At 49.1% G+C, this 19717-nt stretch overlaps 2 protein-coding genes across 6 annotated transcripts in view; one reads left to right on the top strand and one right to left on the bottom strand.

The window, feature by feature from the left end:
- Positions 1-19717, bottom strand: part of LOC132891563 (sorting nexin-16-like) — a 75786-nt gene that overhangs the window by 21457 nt on the left and 34612 nt on the right. The gene's annotated exons all lie outside the window — the stretch shown is intronic.
- The window catches only part of ripk2 (receptor-interacting serine-threonine kinase 2), a 49400-nt gene continuing 30992 nt past the window's right edge, over positions 1310-19717 (top strand). Inside the window, exons 1-2 of one of the 2 annotated variants that reach the window (XM_060929227.1) lie at positions 1310-1824; positions 14789-14942. In XM_060929227.1, the coding sequence (XP_060785210.1) occupies positions 1634-1824; positions 14789-14942 (345 nt within the window). In that variant the 5' untranslated portion in view covers positions 1310-1633. Of the gene's footprint in view, positions 1825-8204; positions 8413-14788; positions 14943-19717 lie in introns of those variants that run through there. The other variant, XM_060929234.1, reaches the window with a different exon arrangement.

Here is a 19717-nt window from a genome sequence, read left to right as displayed (position 1 = left end):
CAGGGTTATAACATTGATAGATAATGCTAGTGACACCCTAAAATAAACCTCCAAATATTTTTAGACATTCTAGACATACTGTCTACAGTATCTAAGATATTTGGTCTAGGTGCCATAATGTTTCATGAACAGCAATCGAAATTTTGTCATAAAAGTCATAAAATAGCAGCTTTTTTCATCACTTTGAGCTCCTGGTGCCACCATTAAACTTTGTCAAAATATTTCACCCAGTGTGTTTTCTTACCAAAAGGAACATAAAAACAAAAATGCATCATGATCGGAGGAACTTTTCATTTTTAGGGGGCAACTGATGCACCCTAATGGAGATGATCTACAGTGAGGCTCATAAATATTTGGACAGGCAACATTTTTCTAATTTTGGTTCTGTACGTTACCACAATGAATTTTGAACAAAACAATTCAGATGCAGCTTTAATTCAGTGGGTTGAACAAAATGATTGCATCGAAATGTGAGGAACTAAAGCATTTTTTTTTAAACACAATCCCTTCATTTCAGGGGCTCAGAAGTAGTTGGACAAATTAAATAAAATGTTCATTTCTAATACTGGGCGGCACGGTGGTGTAGTGGTTAGCGCTGTCGCCTCACAGCAAGAAGGTCCGGGTTCGAGCCCCATGGCCGGCGAAGGCCTTTCTGTGCGGAGTTTGCATGTTCTCCCCGTGTCCGCGTGGGTTTCCTCCGGGTGCTCCGGTTTCCCCCACAGTCCAAAGACATGCAGGTTAGGTTAACTGTTGACTCTAAATTGACCGTAGGTGCGAATGTGAGTGCGAATGGTTGTCTGTGTCAGCCCTGTGATGACCTGGCGACTTGTCCAGGGTGTACCCCGCCTTTCGCCCGTAGTCAGCTGGGATAGGCTCCAGCTTGCCTGCGACCCTGTAGAACAGGATAAAGCGGCTAGAGATAATGAGATGAGATGAGATGAGATGAGATGAGATGAGATGAGAAGTCATAAAATAGCAGCTTTTTCCATCACTTTGAGCTCCTGGTGGCACCATTAAACTTGTCAAAATATTTCACCCAGTGTGTTTTCTTACCAAAAGGAACATAAAAACAAAAATGCATCATGAGGAACTTTTCATTTTTAGGGGGCAACTGATGCACCCTAATATTGAGTCTATGCGAATATTCAATGTTTTAGCATTTTTTATTGAATTATAAAACGAATATAATGACTTAGTTTAATAATCATAATAATAAATGCCTGGGGTTTTTAGGGAACTGTTTTTGTGTATGAACTCCTAGCCAATCACATGCCGAGGGCGGGGTTTATCGGAATATGGGTAGGGAAAAGAAGGCGACGGCAGCAGTGCGCGCGGATGTGCGTAATTTGTTTCTCGCGTGAATGCGCACCTGAGAAAAATCCCGAACGATCCGGTTTCAGACGCTCACACCAGTGTGTGTGTGGACAGGAGTGTGATCAGGCCGGCCTGGTAGTGTGTGTGGACGAGATAAATTGTCGCTGATAGTGTAAAGGCGGTGTTGTATTCGGGGGAACGCAGTGGGAGGAGGAAAGTGTTACGCAGATTCGCCCCGAAGTGTCGGTGAAGTCCTGATCTGTCGCCCGGAGTGACTCGGTGTTTGTGCGCCGGAATGCCAGTGTGATCTGTGTTGAGCATGGATCAGAGCGGCTGTGTGAATCTGTGCAGTCTGACCAGCACGCTGCCGGTGATCCCCTACCGCAAACTCACCGACCTGCACTACATCAGCAAAGGCGGCTTCGGCACCGTGTTCCGCGCGCAGCACAGCGACTGGCGCACCACCGTCGCCATTAAGTGCTTAAAACTGGACTCCCCGGTCGGTGAAAGGTACGAACTCTGATCCATGTCTGTGTGCGCGCGCGCTTTGGCGGTGGTTTTTAAAAAGAGAAAACTTGTCCAGATGAAATGTGTCACGGTGCGGAGTCCGAGTGCTGTCAGGAATGATGATCCAGTGGACACCGAGTTTACGACTTTAAGCTGTTTTTACAATCTACGACTTTACACGGTTTAACTGTGTAATCTGTGCGACCCGTCGCGCCCTGTGTAATCTGTGCGACCCGTCGCGCCCTGTGTAATCTGTGCGACCCGACATGCAATCAGTAATCTGTGCGACCAGACGCGCCCTGTGTAATCTGTGCGACCCGACATGCAATCAGTAATCTGTGCGACCCGACGCGCCCTGTGTAATCTGTGCGACCCGACGCGCCCTGTGTAATCTGTGCGACCCGACGCGCCCTGTGTAATCTGTGCGACCCGTCGCGCCCTGTGTAATCTGTGCGACCCGTCGCGCCCTGTGTAATCTGTGCGACCCGTCGCGCCCTGTGTAATCTGTGCGACCCGTCGCGCCCTGTGTAATCTGTGCGACCCGTCGCGCCCTGTGTAATCTGTGCGACCCGTCGCGCCCTGTGTAATCTGTGCGACCCGTCGCGCCCTGTGTAATCTGTGCGACCCGTCGCGCCCTGTGTAATCTGTGCGACCCGACGCGCACTCAGTAATCTGTGCGACCCGTCGCGCCCTGTGTAATCTGTGCGACCCGTCGCGCCCTGTGTAATCTGTGCGACCCGTCGCGCCCTGTGTAATCTGTGCGACCCGTCGCGCCCTGTGTAATCTGTGCGACCCGACGCGCCCTGTGTAATCTGTGCGACCCGTCGCGCCCTGTGTAATCTGTGCGACCCGTCGCGCCCTGTGTAATCTGTGCGACCCGTCGCGCCCTGTGTAATCTGTGCGACCCGACGCGCCCTGTGTAATCTGTGCGACCCGTCGCGCCCTGTGTAATCTGTGCGACCCGTCGCGCCCTGTGTAATCTGTGCGACCCGTCGCGCCCTGTGTAATCTGTGCGACCCGACACGCCCTGTGTAATCTGTGCGACCCGTCGCGCCCTGTGTAATCTGTGCGACCCGACGTGCACTCAGTAATCTGTGCGACCCGACACGCCCTGTGTAATCTGTGCGACCCGACGCGCACTCAGTAATCTGTGCGACCCGTCGCGCCCTGTGTAATCTGTGCGACCCGTCGCGCCCTGTGTAATCTGTGCGACCTGACATGCACTCAGTAATCTGTGCGACCCGACACGCCCTGTGTAATCTGTGCGACCCGACGCGCACTCAGTAATCAGTGCGACCCGTCGCGCCCTGTGTAATCTGTGCGACCCGACATGCACTCAGTAATCTGTGCGACCCGACACGCACTCAGTAATCTGCGCGACCCGACGTGCCCTGTGTGATCTGCGCGACCCGATGCGCACTCAGTAATCTGTGCGACCCGACGCGCCCTGTGTAATCTGTGCGACCCGACGCGCACTCAGTAATCTGTGCGACCCGACGCGCCCTGTGTAATCTGTGCGACCCGACGCGCACTGTGTAATCTGTGCGACCCGTCGCGCCCTGTGTAATCTGTGCGACCCGACGCGCCCAGTGTAATCTGTGCGACCCGACGCGCACTCAGTAATCTGTGCGACCCGTCGCGCCCTGTGTAATCTGTGCGACCCGACATGCAATCAGTAATCTGTGCGACCCGACACGCCCTGTGTAATCTGTGCGACCCGACATGCAATCAGTAATCTGTGCGACCCGTCGCGCCCTGTGTAATCTGTGCGACCCGTCGCGCCCTGTGTAATCTGTGCGACCCGTCGCGCCCTGTGTAATCTGTGCGACCCGTCGCGCACTGTGTAATCTGTGCGACCCGTCGCGCACTGTGTAATCTGTGCGACCCGTCGCGCACTGTGTAATCTGTGCGACCCGTCGCGCACTGTGTAATCTGTGCGACCCGTCGCGCACTGTGTAATCTGTGCGACCCGACATGCAATCAGTAATCTGTGCGACCCGACACGCCCTGTGTAATCTGTGCGACCCGACATGCAATCAGTAATCTGTGCGACCCGTCGCGCCCTGTGTAATCTGTGCGACCCGTCGCGCCCTGTGTAATCTGTGCGACCCGTCGCGCCCTGTGTAATCTGTGCGACCCGACGCGCTCTGTGTAATCTGTGCGACCCTACGCGCACTGTGTAATCTGTGCGACCCGTCGCGCCCTGTGTAATCTGTGCGACCCGTCGCGCCCTGTGTAATCTGTGCGACCCGTCGCGCCCTGTGTAATCTGTGCGACCCGACACGCCCTGTGTAATCTGTGCGACCCGTCGCGCCCTGTGTAATCTGTGCGACCCGTCGCGCCCTGTGTAATCTGTGCGACCCGTCGCGCCCTGTGTAATCTGTGCGACCCGACGCGCCCTGTGTAATCTGTGCGACCCGACGCGCCCTGTGTAATCTGTGCGACCCGTCGTGCCCTGTGTAATCTGTGCGACCCGTCGCGCCCTGTGTAATCTGTGCGACCCGTCGCGCCCTGTGTAATCTGTGCGACCCGTCGCGCCCTGTGTAATCTGTGCGACCCGACGCGCCCTGTGTAATCTGTGCGACCCGACGCGCCCTGTGTAATCTGTGCGACCCGACGCGCCCTGTGTAATCTGTGCGACCCGACGCGCCCTGTGTAATCTGTGCGACCCGACGCGCACTCAGTAATCTGTGCGACCCGACACGCCCTGTGTAATCTGTGCGACCCGACGCGCACTCAGTAATCTGTGCGACCCGTCGCGCCCTGTGTAATCTGTGCGACCCGACATGCACTCAGTAATCTGTGCGACCCGACACGCCCTGTGTAATCTGTGCGACCCGACGCGCACTCAGTAATCAGTGCGACCCGTCGCGCCCTGTGTAATCTGTGCGACCCGACATGCACTCAGTAATCTGTGCGACCCGACACGCACTCAGTAATCTGCGCGACCCGACGTGCCCTGTGTGATCTGCGCGACCCGATGCGCACTCAGTAATCTGTGCGACCCGACGCGCCCTGTGTAATCTGTGCGACCCGACGCGCACTCAGTAATCTGTGCGACCCGTCGCGCCCTGTGTAATCTGTGCGACCCGACATGCACTCAGTAATCTGTGCGACCCGACACGCACTCAGTAATCTGCGCGACCCGACGTGCCCTGAGTGATCTGCGCGACCCGACGCGCCCTGTGTGATCTGCGCGACCCGACGCGCCCTGTGTGATCTGTGCGACCCGACGCGCACTCAGTAATCTGTGCGACCCGACGCGCCCTGTGTAATCTGTGCGACTCGACGCGCACTCAGTAATCTGTGCGACCCGTCGCGCCCTGTGTAATCTGTGCGACCCGACATGCAATCAGTAATCTGTGCGACCCGACACGCCCTGTGTAATCTGTGCGACCCGACATGCAATCAGTAATCTGTGCGACCCGTCGCGCCCTGTGTAATCTGTGCGACCCGTCGCGCTCTGTGTAATCTGTGCGACCCGTCGCGCCCTGTGTAATCTGTGCGACCCGACGCGCACTCAGTAATCTGTTCGACCCGGCGCGCCCTGTGTAATCTGCGCGACCCGGCGCGCCCTGTGTAATCTGCGCGACCCGGCGCGCCCTGTGTAATCTGCGCGACCCGGCGCGCCCTGTGTAATCTGCGCGACCCGGCGCGCCCTGTGTAATCTGCGCGACCCGACATGCACTCAGTAATCTGTGCGACCCGACGCGCCCTGTGTAATCTGTGCGACCCGTCGCGCCCTGTGTAATCTGTGCGACCCGTCGCGCCCTGTGTAATCTGTGCGACCCGTCGCGCCCTGTGTAATCTGTGCGACCCGTCGCGCCCTGTGTAATCTGTGCGACCCGTCGCGCCCTGTGTAATCTGTGCGACCCGGCGCGCCCTGTGTAATCTGTGCGACCCGGCGCGCCCTGTGTAATCTGTGCGACCGGACATGCACTCAGTAATCTGTGCGACCCGACACGCACTGTGTAATCTGTGCGACCCGTCGCGCCCTGTGTAATCTGTGCGACCCGACGCGCCGTGTGTAATCTGTGCGACCCGTCGCGCCCTGTGTAATCTGTGCGACCCGTCGCGCCCTGTGTAATCTGTGCGACCCGTCGCGCCCTGTGTAATCTGTGCGACCCGTCGCGCCCTGTGTAATCTGTGCGACCCGACGCGCCCTGTGTAATCTGTGCGACCCGACGCGCCCTGTGTAATCTGTGCGACCCGACGCGCCCTGTGTAATCTGTGCGACCCGACGCGCTCTGTGTAATCTGCGCGACCCGACACGCACTCAGTAATCTGCGCGACCCGACGTGCCCTGTGTGATCTGTGCGACCCGACGCGCCCTGTGTAATCTGTGCGACCCGACGCGCCCTGTGTAATCTGTGCGACCCGGCGCGCCCTGTGTAATCTGTGCGACCCGGCGCGCCCTGTGTAATCTGTGCGACCGGACATGCACTCAGTAATCTGTGCGACCCGACACGCACTGTGTAATCTGTGCGACCCGTCGCGCCCTGTGTAATCTGTGCGACCCGTCGCGCCCTGTGTAATCTGTGCGACCCGACGCGCCGTGTGTAATCTGTGCGACCCGTCGCGCCCTGTGTAATCTGTGCGACCCGTCGCGCCCTGTGTAATCTGTGCGACCCGTCGCACCCTGTGTAATCTGTGCGACCCGACGCGCCCTGTGTAATCTGTGCGACCCGACGCGCCCTGTGTAATCTGTGCGACCCGACGCGCCCTGTGTAATCTGTGTGACCCGACGCGCTCTGTGTAATCTGCGCGACCCGACACGCACTCAGTAATCTGCGCGACCCGACGTGCCCTGTGTGATCTGTGCGACCCGACGCGCTCTGTGTAATCTGTGCGACCCGACGCGCCCTGTGTAATCTGTGCGACCCGGCGCGCCCTGTGTAATCTGTGCGACCCGGCGCGCCCTGTGTAATCTGTGCGACCCGGCGCGCCCTGTGTAATCTGTGCGACCGGACATGCACTCAGTAATCTGTGCGACCCGACATGCCCTGTGTAATCTGTGCGACCCGTCGCGCCCTGTGTAATCTGTGCGACCCGACGCGCCGTGTGTAATCTGTGCGACCCGACGCGCCCTGTGTAATCTGTGCGACCCGACGCGCCCTGTGTAATCTGTGCGACCCGACGCGCCCTGTGTAATCTGTGCGACCCGACGCGCCCTGTGTAATCTGTGCGACCCGACGCGCCCTGTGTAATCTGTGCGACCCGACGCGCCCTGTGTAATCTGTGCGACCCGACGCGCCCTGTGTAATCTGTGCGACCCGACGCGCCCTGTGTAATCTGTGCGACCCGACATGCACTCAGTAATCTGTGCGACCCGACGCTCTGTGTAATCTGTGCGACCCGACACGCACTCAGTAATCTGTGCGACCCGACACGCTCTGTGTAATCTGCGCGACCCGACGTGCCCTGTGTGATCTGTGCGACCCGACGTGCCCTGTGTGATCTGTGCGACCCGACGTGCCCTGTGTGATCTGTGCGACCCGACGCGCCCTGTGTAATCTGTGCGACCCGACACGCCCTGTGTAATCTGTGCGACCCGACACGCCCTGTGTAATCTGTGCGACCCGACATGCACTCAGTAATCTGTGCGACCCGACACGCTCTGTGTAATCTGTGCAACCCGATGCGCCCTGTGTAATCTGTGCGACCCGACGCGCCCTGTGTAATCTGTGCGACCCGACATGCACTCAGTAATCTGTGCGACCCGACACGCTCTGTGTAATCTGTGCGACCCGACACGCACTCAGTAATCTGCGCGACCCGACACGCTCTGTGTAATCTGCGCGACCCGACACGCACTCAGTAATCTGCGCGACCCGACGCGCCCTGTGTGATCTGCGCGACCCGACGCGCCCTGTGTGATCTGCGCGACCCGACGCGCCCTGTGTAATCTGTGCGACCCGACGCGCCCTGTGTAATCTGTGCGACCCGACGCGCCCTGTGTAATCTGTGCGACCCGACATGCACTCAGTAATCTGTGCGACCCGACGCTCTGTGTAATCTGTGCGACCCGACACGCACTCAGTAATCTGTGCGACCCGACACGCTCTGTGTAATCTGCGCGACCCGACGTGCCCTGTGTGATCTGTGCGACCCGACGTGCCCTGTGTGATCTGTGCGACCCGACGCGCCCTGTGTAATCTGTGCGACCCGACACGCCCTGTGTAATCTGTGCGACCCGACACGCCCTGTGTAATCTGTGCGACCCGACATGCACTCAGTAATCTGTGCGACCCGACACGCTCTGTGTAATCTGTGCGACCCGACGCGCCCTGTGTAATCTGTGCGACCCGACGCGCCCTGTGTAATCTGTGCGACCCGACGCGCACTCAGTAATCTGTGCGACCCGACACGCTCTGTGTAATCTGTGCGACCCGACACGCACTCAGTAATCTGCGCGACCCGACACGCACTCAGTAATCTGCGCGACCCGACGTGCCCTGTGTGATCTGCGCGACCCGACGCACCCTGTGTGATCTGCGCGACCCGACACGCCCTGTGTAATCTGCATGGATTAAAGTTTTCCGTCGTGTGACGGATTTCCGTCAACTGAACTCTCCCAAGGCCAAATGTGAGGTCGGTGCTGATCCAAGGAAAATTAAAATGACGGGTGGTTGGGTAGAGATTGGGTTATAACACTGATGTGTTGCAACACCATCAACTATCAGCAGGGTTTATTTAACTTTTTTGTTTTTGAGCCATGCTTTGTGTCGTTCATTTCCTACGTTTGATCATGTTTAAACGTTCGCTGTCTACGGTGCGGCATTAAAAAAGCATGCGCTGTCAAAATTGGCAAAATACATTCCCATGTGCTTGGCATGCTTGTGTCTGACCATTTCTGTTTTGTATTAAATTAAATCTTGCCAAAATGACTTAGTTCAAACCTGGAGATATAGAAATAGAGCATGTTAAAAAAAAAAAACGAAAAAATAAACCCCGGAAAGCCCGCTCCTCTGCTTCAGCCAGACTTGAAGACCCGACGGTGCAATGCTTGCAGACTGTCAGAAGTAATTAGACCTAAATTTATAACTAACAAATCAGCAGACGCCCCAACAATTATTATTTTCGTTAGGCCAGTGTGTAAGGTATGTTAGAACCGTGCCTTATAGCCTACGTTATATCACAATTTAAAGGACGTTTGAGGAGTTGGAGGCTGCGAGCGCAATGATGTTCCGACATGCGCTAAACTTTATTCCCTGAAAATCATACACCAGCGTTCAATGCCCCAAACAGTCAAAATGTCTAGAAGACTACGGTTAAATAATAATCATAGCCGACTAAGTTAAATTACGTCAAAACATCTGTTTCTGGCCAGTGAAATGATGGAGGAAAATGAGAATGAACGCAAAGTAGATAGCAGCCAACTTCACGTGATCTTTTAGGGAACTTAACACTCGTGTTGCCCATAATATTTCTCTTGAATTGTTTTTGAAGTCGTATTCAATACAAAGTAAGGTCAAATTATAATTTTTATTTAAGCGAAGATCCAAACTTTTTTCTATATTGACGTCGAGCATAGAGGAGCATGTCATTCTGCTTTCGGTTTCGGCAGCATGGATGCGCTTTACATGAAAGAAGGCACTGATGTGTCTGCCATCGATAAAGGTGTAAAAACAAGTGGAGGTGGGCCTGGCTGTACGAAAGAGGTGAAAACGGAAAGCCGTTTAGTTCATGGTGCAAAAAACTAAACATTCCAGGCGCTTGCATTTGTGTGGTTTGCCACAAAAAAATAATATACGGAAGCAATAGAAAGAAAGTGCAATAAATTGAATATATTAATCCATTAATTAATTGATAATAAAGTTATCAGTTCCAAGTTAACCATTCTCAGAATTTCATCGAAATCCACCCATAACCCCCCCCCCGTAAATTTTCAGTCAAATAATTTTTTTTTGCTTTAATCCATGAATCTGTGCGACCCGACGCGCCCTGTGTAATCTGTGCGACCCGACATGCAATCAGTAATCTGTGCGACCCGACACGCCCTGTGTAATCTGTGCGACCCGACATGCAATCAGTAATCTGTGCGACCCGACACGCCCTGTGTAATCTGTGCGATCCGACATGCAATCAGTAATCTGCGCGACCCGTCGCGCCCTGTGTAATCTGCGCGACCCGTCGCGCCCTGTGTAATCTGCGCGACCCGTCGCGCCCTGTGTAATCTGCGCGACCCGTCGCGCCCTGTGTAATCTGCGCGACCCGTCGCGCCCTGTGTAATCTGCGCGGCCCGTCGCGCCCTGTGTAATCTGCGCGGCCCGACGCGCCCTGTGTAATCTGCGCGACCCGAAACGCCCTGTGTAATCTGCGCGACCCGAAACGCCCTGTGTAATCTGCACGACCCGAAACTCTGTGTAATCTGCGCGGCCCGACGCGCTCTGTGTAATCTGCGCGACCCGAAACGCTCTGTGTAATCTGCGCGACCCGAAACGCTCTGTGTAATCTGCGCGGCCCGACGCGCTCTGTGTAATCTGCGCGACCCGAAACGCTCTGTGTAATCTGCGCGACCCGAAACGCTCTGTGTAATCTGCGCGACCCGACGCGCTCTGTGTAATCTGCGTGACCCGAAACACTGTGTAATCTGCGCGACCCGAAACGCTCTGTGTAATCTATGCGACTTTACATGGTTTGACTGTGCGACCCGATGCTGTCTGCAGTCTGTGCGTCCCTGCATGCGCTCTGCAGTCTGTGCGTCCCTGCATGCGCTCTGCAGTCTGTGCGTCCCTGCATGCGCTCTGCAGTCTGTGCGGCCCTGCATGCGCTCTGCAGTCTGTGCGGCCCTGCATGCGCTCTGCAGTCTGTGCGGCCCTGCATGCGCTCTGCAGTCTGTGCGGCCCTGCATGCGCTCTGCAGTCTGTGCGGCCCTGCATGCGCTCTGCAGTCTGTGCGGCCCTGCATGCGCTCTGCAGTCTGTGCGACTTGACACTCTGTAATCTGGGCAACCCGATGCACTCTGTAATCTGTGCTACTATACATATGCTTTGTAATCTGTGCGACTTTATCTCTGCTCTGTGTAATCTGTGCGACCCGACGCACGCTCTGTGTAATCTGTGCGAACCGAAGCTCTGTGTAATCTGTGCAACTTTACATACGCTCTATAATCTGTGCGAGCCGACACGCCCGCTGTAATCTGTGCGGCTTTACACACGCTATGCAATCTGTGCGACCCAACACTCTCTGCAATCTGTACGACTTTACACGGTTTCACTGTGCGAGCCGACGCACGCTCTGTAATCTGTGCGGCTTTACACACGCTCTGTAATCTGTGCGGCTTTACACACGCTCTGTAATCTGTGCAGCTTTACATGGTTTGACTGTGAGACCCTACGCTCTGTAATCTGTACGACTTGACGCTCTGTAATCTGTGCGACCCGACAGTCCCTGTAATCTGTGCGACCCGACAGTCCCTGTAATCTATGCGACCCGACAGTCCCTGTAATCTGTGTGACCCAACACGCTCTGTAATCTGTGCAACTTTACACACGCTCTCTAATCTGTGCGACCCAGCGCTCTGTGTAATCTGTGCGGCTTTACGCGCTCGGTAGTTTGTGCAGCCCGACGTGCTCTGTAATTTGTGCGCCTTTACAAACTCTGTAATCTGTGCGACCCGACACGCCCTGTAATCTGTACGGCTTTACATGCTCTGTAACCTGTGCGGCCCAACACACGCTCTTTAACCTGTGTGGCCCGACACACACTAATCTGTGCGACCTTACACGCTCTGTAATCTATCTCATACTCTGTAATCTGTGCGACTTTACAAGTTTTAATCTGTTTGACTCTGTAATCTGTGCGACTTTTCGCATTTTAAACTGTGTGACTTTACACTCTGTAATCTGCAACTTTACACAATCTGTTTGATACTCTGTAATCTGTGCGACTTTACACATTTTAATTTGTGCAACTTGTTTTAATCTGTCTGACTGTAATCTGTGCGATTTTACACGTTTTATTCTGTGTGACCTTACGCTCTGTAATCTGTGCAATTTTACACATTTTAATCTGTCTGATGCTCTGTAATCTGTGCGACTTTACACTCTGTAATCTGGCCAATTTTACGATTGTAATCTGTATGACTTTGATTGTAAAATGCACACCTTGGTGATTTTACACTGCACATCTGTATAATTTTAATCTTTACGACGTTAGTGTTTTGGATTGATTTTGCTATCACAGACAAAAATCGTAAAACAATTATTTGGTTGCGAGTTGAGATTGGAGATCTTACGGCACGTAGTAATGTGACAACATGGTGATGATGTGACCAGAGTGACCCAGTGACAGAGTTTATTAAAATGTTAGCGTGTGAGTGCTGCTATGAAAGTCTTCTAAAATCCAGCGATAGGAGGGCAGTGTAGGATGATGCTGAACTCACAAGATAACTAAAAATGTTAGTGGTAATGGTGAAATGTCAGGAAAAACATCCTTATTCTGTTAAGCTTAGATTGAAGAATGTTTGGGTTTATGAAAGCCTATTTTCTTTGCGTCCAAACTGCTTGATGATTTAAGCAGAGCATAGCTTCTGTGAGCTAGAACCCTATCCTTGAATGAGTCGTTTTCGAGAAAGAAAGTGATTTGAGAAAAGCTATGGAACTCTGAAAGGTGCAGAACTCTGAGAACTGTAGCCCTCCTCCATAGTAAACACCATTGTATAAGAGATTTTGAATAGGTCGTAGGTAGGAGGTAGAGGGTGTAGTGGGAGCCAAAACTGTCTTCAGGACAGAAAAGGTGAGGGACAACAGTGTATAGAATGTTAGCTGGGAAGGAAGTGGAGTTTCAGGTCTTTCTTGTCTTTCATCCAAACTACAAGTATTTCATTACACCATTTAAGGACGCGAGATATTGTTTATGAAACGCAATCCGTAATTAGTCATAAATTTACAGCAATTGTTGAGTTTCACTCATAGTCAGAAATATCTCCAGAAAATGTAATGTTTCCGGAAAGCAGCGATAACTTGGTACTGTACATACACAGCATAAAAGACCCTTGATCCCAACCATGTTCATTGCAAATGCATTTTACATCATCGGTATGTTATATTTTGAATACTGGTGTTGGGTAATGTAGTGTTGGTTGGTCAGAAGGTGTTTGATTAATTGTACAACCCCGATTCCAAAAAAGTTGGGACAAAGTACAAATTGTAAATAAAAACGGAATGCAATGATGTGGAAGTTTCAAAATTCCATATTTTATTCAGAATAGAACATAGATGACATATCAAATGTTTAAACTGAGAAAATGTATCATTTAAAGAGAAAAATTAGGTGATTTTAAATTTCATGACAACAACACATCTCAAAGTTGGGACAAGGCCATGTTTACCACTGTGAGACATCCCCTTTTCTCTTTACAACAGTCTGTAAACGCCTGGGGACTGAGGAGACAAGTTGCTCAAGTTTAGAGATAGGAATGTTAACCCATTCTTGTCTAATGTAGGATTCTAGTTGCTCAACTGTCTTAGGTCTTTTTTGTCGTATCTTCCGTTTCATGATGCGCCAAATGTTTTCTATGGGTGAAAGATCTGGACTGCAGGCTGGCCAGTTCAGTACCCGGACCCTTCTTCTACGCAGCCATGATGCTGTAATTGATGCAGTATGTGGTTTGGCATTGTCATGTTGGAAAATGCAAGGTCTTCCCTGAAAGAGACGTCGTCTGGATGGGAGCATATGTTGCTCTAGAACCTGGATATACCTTTCGGCATTGATGGTGTCTTTCCAGGTGTGTAAGCTGCCTATGCCACACGCACTAATGCAACCCCATACCATCAGAGATGCAGGCTTCTGAACTGAGCGCTGATGATAACTTGGGTCGTCCTTCTCCTCTTTAGTCCGAATGACACGGCGTCCCTGATTTCCGTAAAGAACTTCAAATTTTGATTCGTCTGACCACAGAACAGTTTTCTACTTTGCCACAGTCCATTTTAAATGAGCCTTGGCCCAGAGAAGACGTCTGCGCTTCTGGATCATGTTTAGATACGGCTGCTTCTTTGAACTATAGAGTTTTAGCTGGCAACGGCGGATGGCACGGTGAATTGTGTTCACAGATAATGTTCTCTGGAAATATTCCTGAGCCCATTTTGTGATTTCCAATACAGAAGCATGCCTGTATTGCCCGAAGATCACGGGCACCCAGTATGGTTTTCCGGCCTTGACCCTTACGCACAGAGATTCTTCCACTGTCGAACTCCTTTCTGATATTGCTCCACTATTTGTCGGCGCAGAATTAGGGGGATTGGTGATCCTCTTCCCATCTTTACTTCTGAGAGCCGCTGCCACTCCAAGATGCTATTTTTATACCCAGTCATGTTAATGACCTATTGCCAGTTGACCTAATGAGTTGCAGTTTGGTCCTCCAGCTGTTCCTTTTTTTGTACCTTTAATTTTTCCAGTCTCTTATTGCCCCTGTCCCAACTTTTTTGAGATGTGTTGCTGTCATGAAATTTCAAATGAGCCAATATTTGGCCTGAAATTTCAAAATGTCTCACTTTCGACATTTGATATGTTGTCTATGTTCTATTGTGAATACGATATCAGTTTTTGAGATTTGTAAATTATTGCATTCCGTTTTTATTTACAATTTGTACTTTGTCCCAACTTTTTTGGAATCGGGGTTGTATACAAGAGCATGCTGGACAGTTTTGGCTGTAAATCTAACACTACTGTTTCCATAGTAACAATGTATTTGTAAAGCGCTAGTTGTTATCTTGGTAATATTTTCTCGAAGGAGATGTTTATTGATGAGTTTTGGAAGGGATGTCCAGTGTCGGTGCTTTAGTGGTGGTCAGAGGTACAGCTGAATCTCAGTCTGAGAGAGAGGGAGAGAGAGAGCAGAAATGAAACTGAAATTCAGATTCACTATTGTACCGTACAATCTGACTGACTAAAGAGTTTGGCCATAACACGGGCAGCAGGGGAATCCCATAGTCCTTTCATCACTTTTTAAACTTTGTTGCAGAGAAAGGAATTGCTTACTGAAAGAGGCCGAAGTGCTTCACAAGGCCAGGTTCAACCACATCATCCAGATCTTCGGCGTGTGCAACGAGCCCGAGTTTTTCTGCATCATCACCGAATTCATGACCAATGGCTCTCTGGACGAGCTTCTGCACGAGGTACGGAAGACTTCTGCATTGTACGTGGTGCTTAATTTGTGTGACCCTGAACAAGAAGTTCTCAGGTCCAGTTCCTGCTCTAACAAACCTGATCCAGATTTTCTTCGTGTGGAACCACATGACAAAAACAGTGTGACGTATGCACCTGCCACCATGTTGGATGATATACAAATTCAAAATGCCATCTCGTGCAAACAATAACTGTAATGCATCTCCAACTTTCTTGAAATACTATGATTATCTGGAGTCCTCTGCCAAGTCAAGATTCAGAGGAAAAAGTTGAAATTTGTGGCTTTGACCCGTATATGTTAAAGCTGTCCAATTATACAGAGGATTTAGCCTCATTACCACCAATTGAATACCCTGATATCAGCATGAACGATCTCGTTCTACAAACCTCGTGGACGACTAACGCACAAATTTGATTCCGGTGCGTCTATAAAACAAAGTGTATAAGTAAAGCAAAGTTACTGGGTGACTGGAACGACATCGCTAATCTCTCACCTGGCAAAGCTGACTCGCATTGTTCTCCTTGTGTATCCAAAGGTTTGCGCTGCTTCTAATCTGGCTTTCTTGGCAGATCTTTCATTTACTGAGAAGAAGCAACAGGATACTGCGAGATGTTTTCGTCCTGATCTTAGGCCGTCCTTAAAAAAAATCCGTTTCCTGTCCACCGGGTGAGCAAAAAAATTTCAGTCGGGAGGGAGGGATTTTTTTTTTTTTTATGGATGGATAAGAAATCGCAATGCTGTGTTTGCTTTTTCTTTCAGTACTTTTTTATTACAAAAGCAGACACATTTAATAAAATATGACAGTTTAATCAACTGAAACTTGTACAAAAACTTTAAGTTAGCATTTCAAATGCTGACTGCAACCTTTTACAAAGGTACTTAAAATGTCCGACACGCGGACTTTTTGTAGTTCTAAATCGACCGTTAGGCCTAGTTCGGATGAAATTACACTATTAAAATGATCACTGAATGATTTGTTTTTCTGAATCTTTACTATTTTGTTGTTCGCTAGAATATCATTTTGCGATTTCACACTTAAGCAAATGTTTGAAAACTCCGGATCTGCTTCCTTCATGGTGGCTGACATTTTTTTGTGCCGCACGGCGCATGCGCAGAGCTGATTCAGTTCTATATTCTGCGCGGAATGCAGGGCTTTCCACAAGCGCCGGCTGCCGGCCATACAGCCGACTACTTTAATGAATATTATTTTTGTAGCCCACAGGCTCTAAATATTAATTTTCGATTTTAATAAAATGAAATGTTTATCTAACGGACTGACAATAATGTCAAACTGAACCGCACTCATTTAAGTTGTGATTCACGCTGTTTGTACCGATAATAACCACAAATTCCCCGCCGACTTTGTTGATCAAGGGAGAGTAACTCATCCGCGGCCCCGACATGCGGTGTGTGTGCGCGCGCACTCGGCGGAGGCAGTAGTGTGTCGGAGGGAACAGAAGCAGAGATGACGCTTATTTTGTCTCCGGTAAACCAGTCTTCTCTCGTTCAATTACGTGCTGGCATCAAAAGACACCGTTGGTTGTAAATGAAACCAAACTGAGTGGTTGGAGTGTATTTTCATACACAAATGGAGAAATGTTCGCTGAGCGTGTAATTGTGTAGCCGCCACTGCAGACCGTTGTCGTTGTTAATTCATAGCATGCTCAGCTGCGTGAATGTGTCATGCACCGAAAATAAGAGATTTACAAGCCAGGAACGCCTCATGATGCAATACGCAAGAAAAGAAAGAAGATTTACTGCCATTTTACTTTGTATTTGAGTAAAGTGAATAAATAAATGGTCTGTGGAGAATACATTTAATCCTGGGAACTGCGTGCACAGGAGTTTGTGTTTCCTCCCCCCCTCCCGGCTGGCTACTTATTTGTCATGGCTGGCTAGTATGAGCCTTAGTGGAAAGCCCTGGGAATGCGGAAATGTCAAGTTCGATTTTAGATTTACGAACCCGAAAAAAATGTCGAAAAACTGGCATTAAAAAAAAAAAATTTTTCAACCGCACAAACGGCACTCACCCGGCCGGTGGACCGGAAACAGAACATTTTTTTTAATAATGGCCTTAATCGTGTCTTAATTAGAGTTTGGTGTTGAGTCTGGATTTGTTTTATTGCATAGCTCTAGCAAGATGATAAGCAGTGTGTTCATGCCAAAGCTCAAAAGTTCAATTTAATCAGCAGAAAAGAGAGCTTTTAATTAGCAATGAACTCATACCAGATATAAAGTGGTTACCACACACACGCGCGGGGGTGTAATTAGCTTTTTCCTCAGTTAAGTCCTTACGATGTATGTTTTTGAACCACAGCCAGCGCACAGCGTTCTCTGGACAGTCCTTCATCTGTTTCGTCTCCGTTTTTAATTATTTTGGGAATTCTGAAGAACCGTTTCTCTTTCTCACAAGTAGCATTATTACCGCAATTGTATCCTACACACAAAGAAGGCATTGTCTTTTTCTTCAAAGGCAAATAAATCAAAAGAAAATCCCGAAGCATTGCAGCAGCTCACACGTGAAGCGCCGGTTTCTGATTGTTGTTGTTATCATCCAACATGGTGGACTTTCAGTTTGGAAAATAAGCGTGTCCTCACTTGCACATGAAGAATAAAGCTGATTTTTAATCATGTGTAGAGTAGAGGACACTTCAGATTAACCCTCAGAGGTCTGAAGGTATTTTCTGGCACCCTAATGATTTTGGTATGCGATGATTGATTTTTTTTTTTTTTGGTCAATTTCAACAAATCAAAGCAGTTTGAAAGCAGTTTTCAAAGTCCTATGACATTTTTTGTATTCAGCACAAGTTCAGCTACAATAATGGCTCTGTAGCATGTATGTTATGGTTGTACTTTAAAAAAAATAACAACAGATATTTATCTGTTAACTGCTTTTTACAACGTTGTAAGATGATGTAAAATGCAGTTTTAGAATTGTGTTGGAATATGTGGAAAAAACATGGTCTTACCCATTGTGACAAACCTTTTTGGTTACTTGAGGTGATTCTGTTCAGTCTGAGGAATGTATCAAGCACAGAAACTTAAATCTGCTCTGTTGATTTGGACAATTAACTGGCCATCAAAAAAATGTATGTCCTATTGTTTTGGGATAAAGGGTTGGCAGTGGGAGGGGTATTCGGGCCCTGTCCACACGGCAACGGATTCAAGTGAATCTGATAAAAATTTATCGTTTCGGCCTGGCGTCCACACGGCACCGGCGTTTTGGGTGCCCCAAAACGATATTTTTTGAGAACGGGTTCCAGAGTGGAAAAATCTGGCAACGGCGCCGTTGCGAAGTCGTCTGGATGAGTAGAACGGATTTGTTTACGATGACGTCGCAACCACATGACTAGAACAAGCAGCACTCTCGCGCGCATCATTCGTAACAACAACAGTAACAATGGATAAGAATCTTTATTATTGGATAAGAATCTTTTGAAATTGTTTACACATTAACCTGACTGGCCTGCCAGACAGACAATTTACACCTGCTTTGATGAACAGAAAGTACAGCCTTCCACACAAAGCAACAGTTACCTGACTATAATGGAGGCAGAGGGGAAAAGGGTCAGAAGATCCTTCAACAGACTGTTTTGTATGAACCACTGCATTGCATTCACTTTTGTATACAGCTTTTCTTTTAAATAAACAAGTAACTGAACCATTTCTTGAATTTCTTTTTTTTATTGGATAAGACTGCTTTTCAAAATGTTCACACACAATATAAAAAGTTATATAAATTATATAAAAATGCTTTTCAAAATGTTCACACACAGTAAGAAAATTAAGTTATATAAAACTATGCACACTAATAAAACTAATTTGTACACACAGAAGGCACGATTTCCTCGCGTAGTCGCAGCCATCTTCTTCTTGTTGTTGTGTGTTTGTTCCTGTGAGTGCTTCACGCCGGGTAGAAGAAGGGGTTTATGCGCATGCGTCCTACTTCTTCTATTGTTCTGGTGTCTCCGATGGGACCGTCTTACAGCGCACGTAGAGGTGTGGCATGTGTATTGCATCGTTTTCAGCAAGCGTTGCGTTGCCATATGTACCTGATATTTTACTGATCCGTTGCCCATGTGGATGCGATGATGATTTTTTTTTTTACCCGCTAAAAAAAAAAATCTCGTTGCCGTTGTCATGTGGATGTAGCCTCAGTGAGAAGAGTAAAAAATTCCATTCCATTCAATAAGAAGAGTGAAAACCCATCCCATCAGGTCAAGTGACAAAAATGGTTCGTCACAAATGGGTAAGGTCATGTTTTTCACACATTCCAACATGGTTCTAAAACTGCATTTTACAACAGCTTCATTTATGTTTTTTTTTTTTTTTTTTAAGTTTGTCTCTATTCAGTGTGTTTTGAAATTAACTCTTGTTAATTTTTACTCGGTTCAGAGCCACAACCAACTCTGTTACACAATTACTCTGTAATTTTACTCCCACTCCAACTCCAAGTTTTACACTCTAAACTCAAAATGGAGCAAAATTAACTATGTTTGAGGAAAATGCTTTTAACTCTGGGAAAAACTGCTCAGTCATTTTTCCTGTGTATGCACTACAGCACACGCATATCAACCGATCTGCTCATCAGAAATAAAATAAATATTTACACTTACTCGAGTTGATCTTCAGCTGGATCGAGTCAAAGTAAAAAAATGATGCCGTTCATCATCAACGTCGCAGCTCTCAAGATTGAATGGAATTGCTGTCCTGAATCATGAATTGAATCGCTGTCCTGAATCATCCAAAGCACATAAAATCCGC

This window comes from Neoarius graeffei, chromosome 1 (genome assembly GCF_027579695.1).
Source record: "Neoarius graeffei isolate fNeoGra1 chromosome 1, fNeoGra1.pri, whole genome shotgun sequence".
NCBI classification, from domain to species: domain Eukaryota; kingdom Metazoa; phylum Chordata; class Actinopteri; order Siluriformes; family Ariidae; genus Neoarius; species Neoarius graeffei.
The sequence above is the reverse complement of the archived record's forward strand: the minus strand, read 5'-3'. Positions and strand labels throughout refer to the sequence as shown.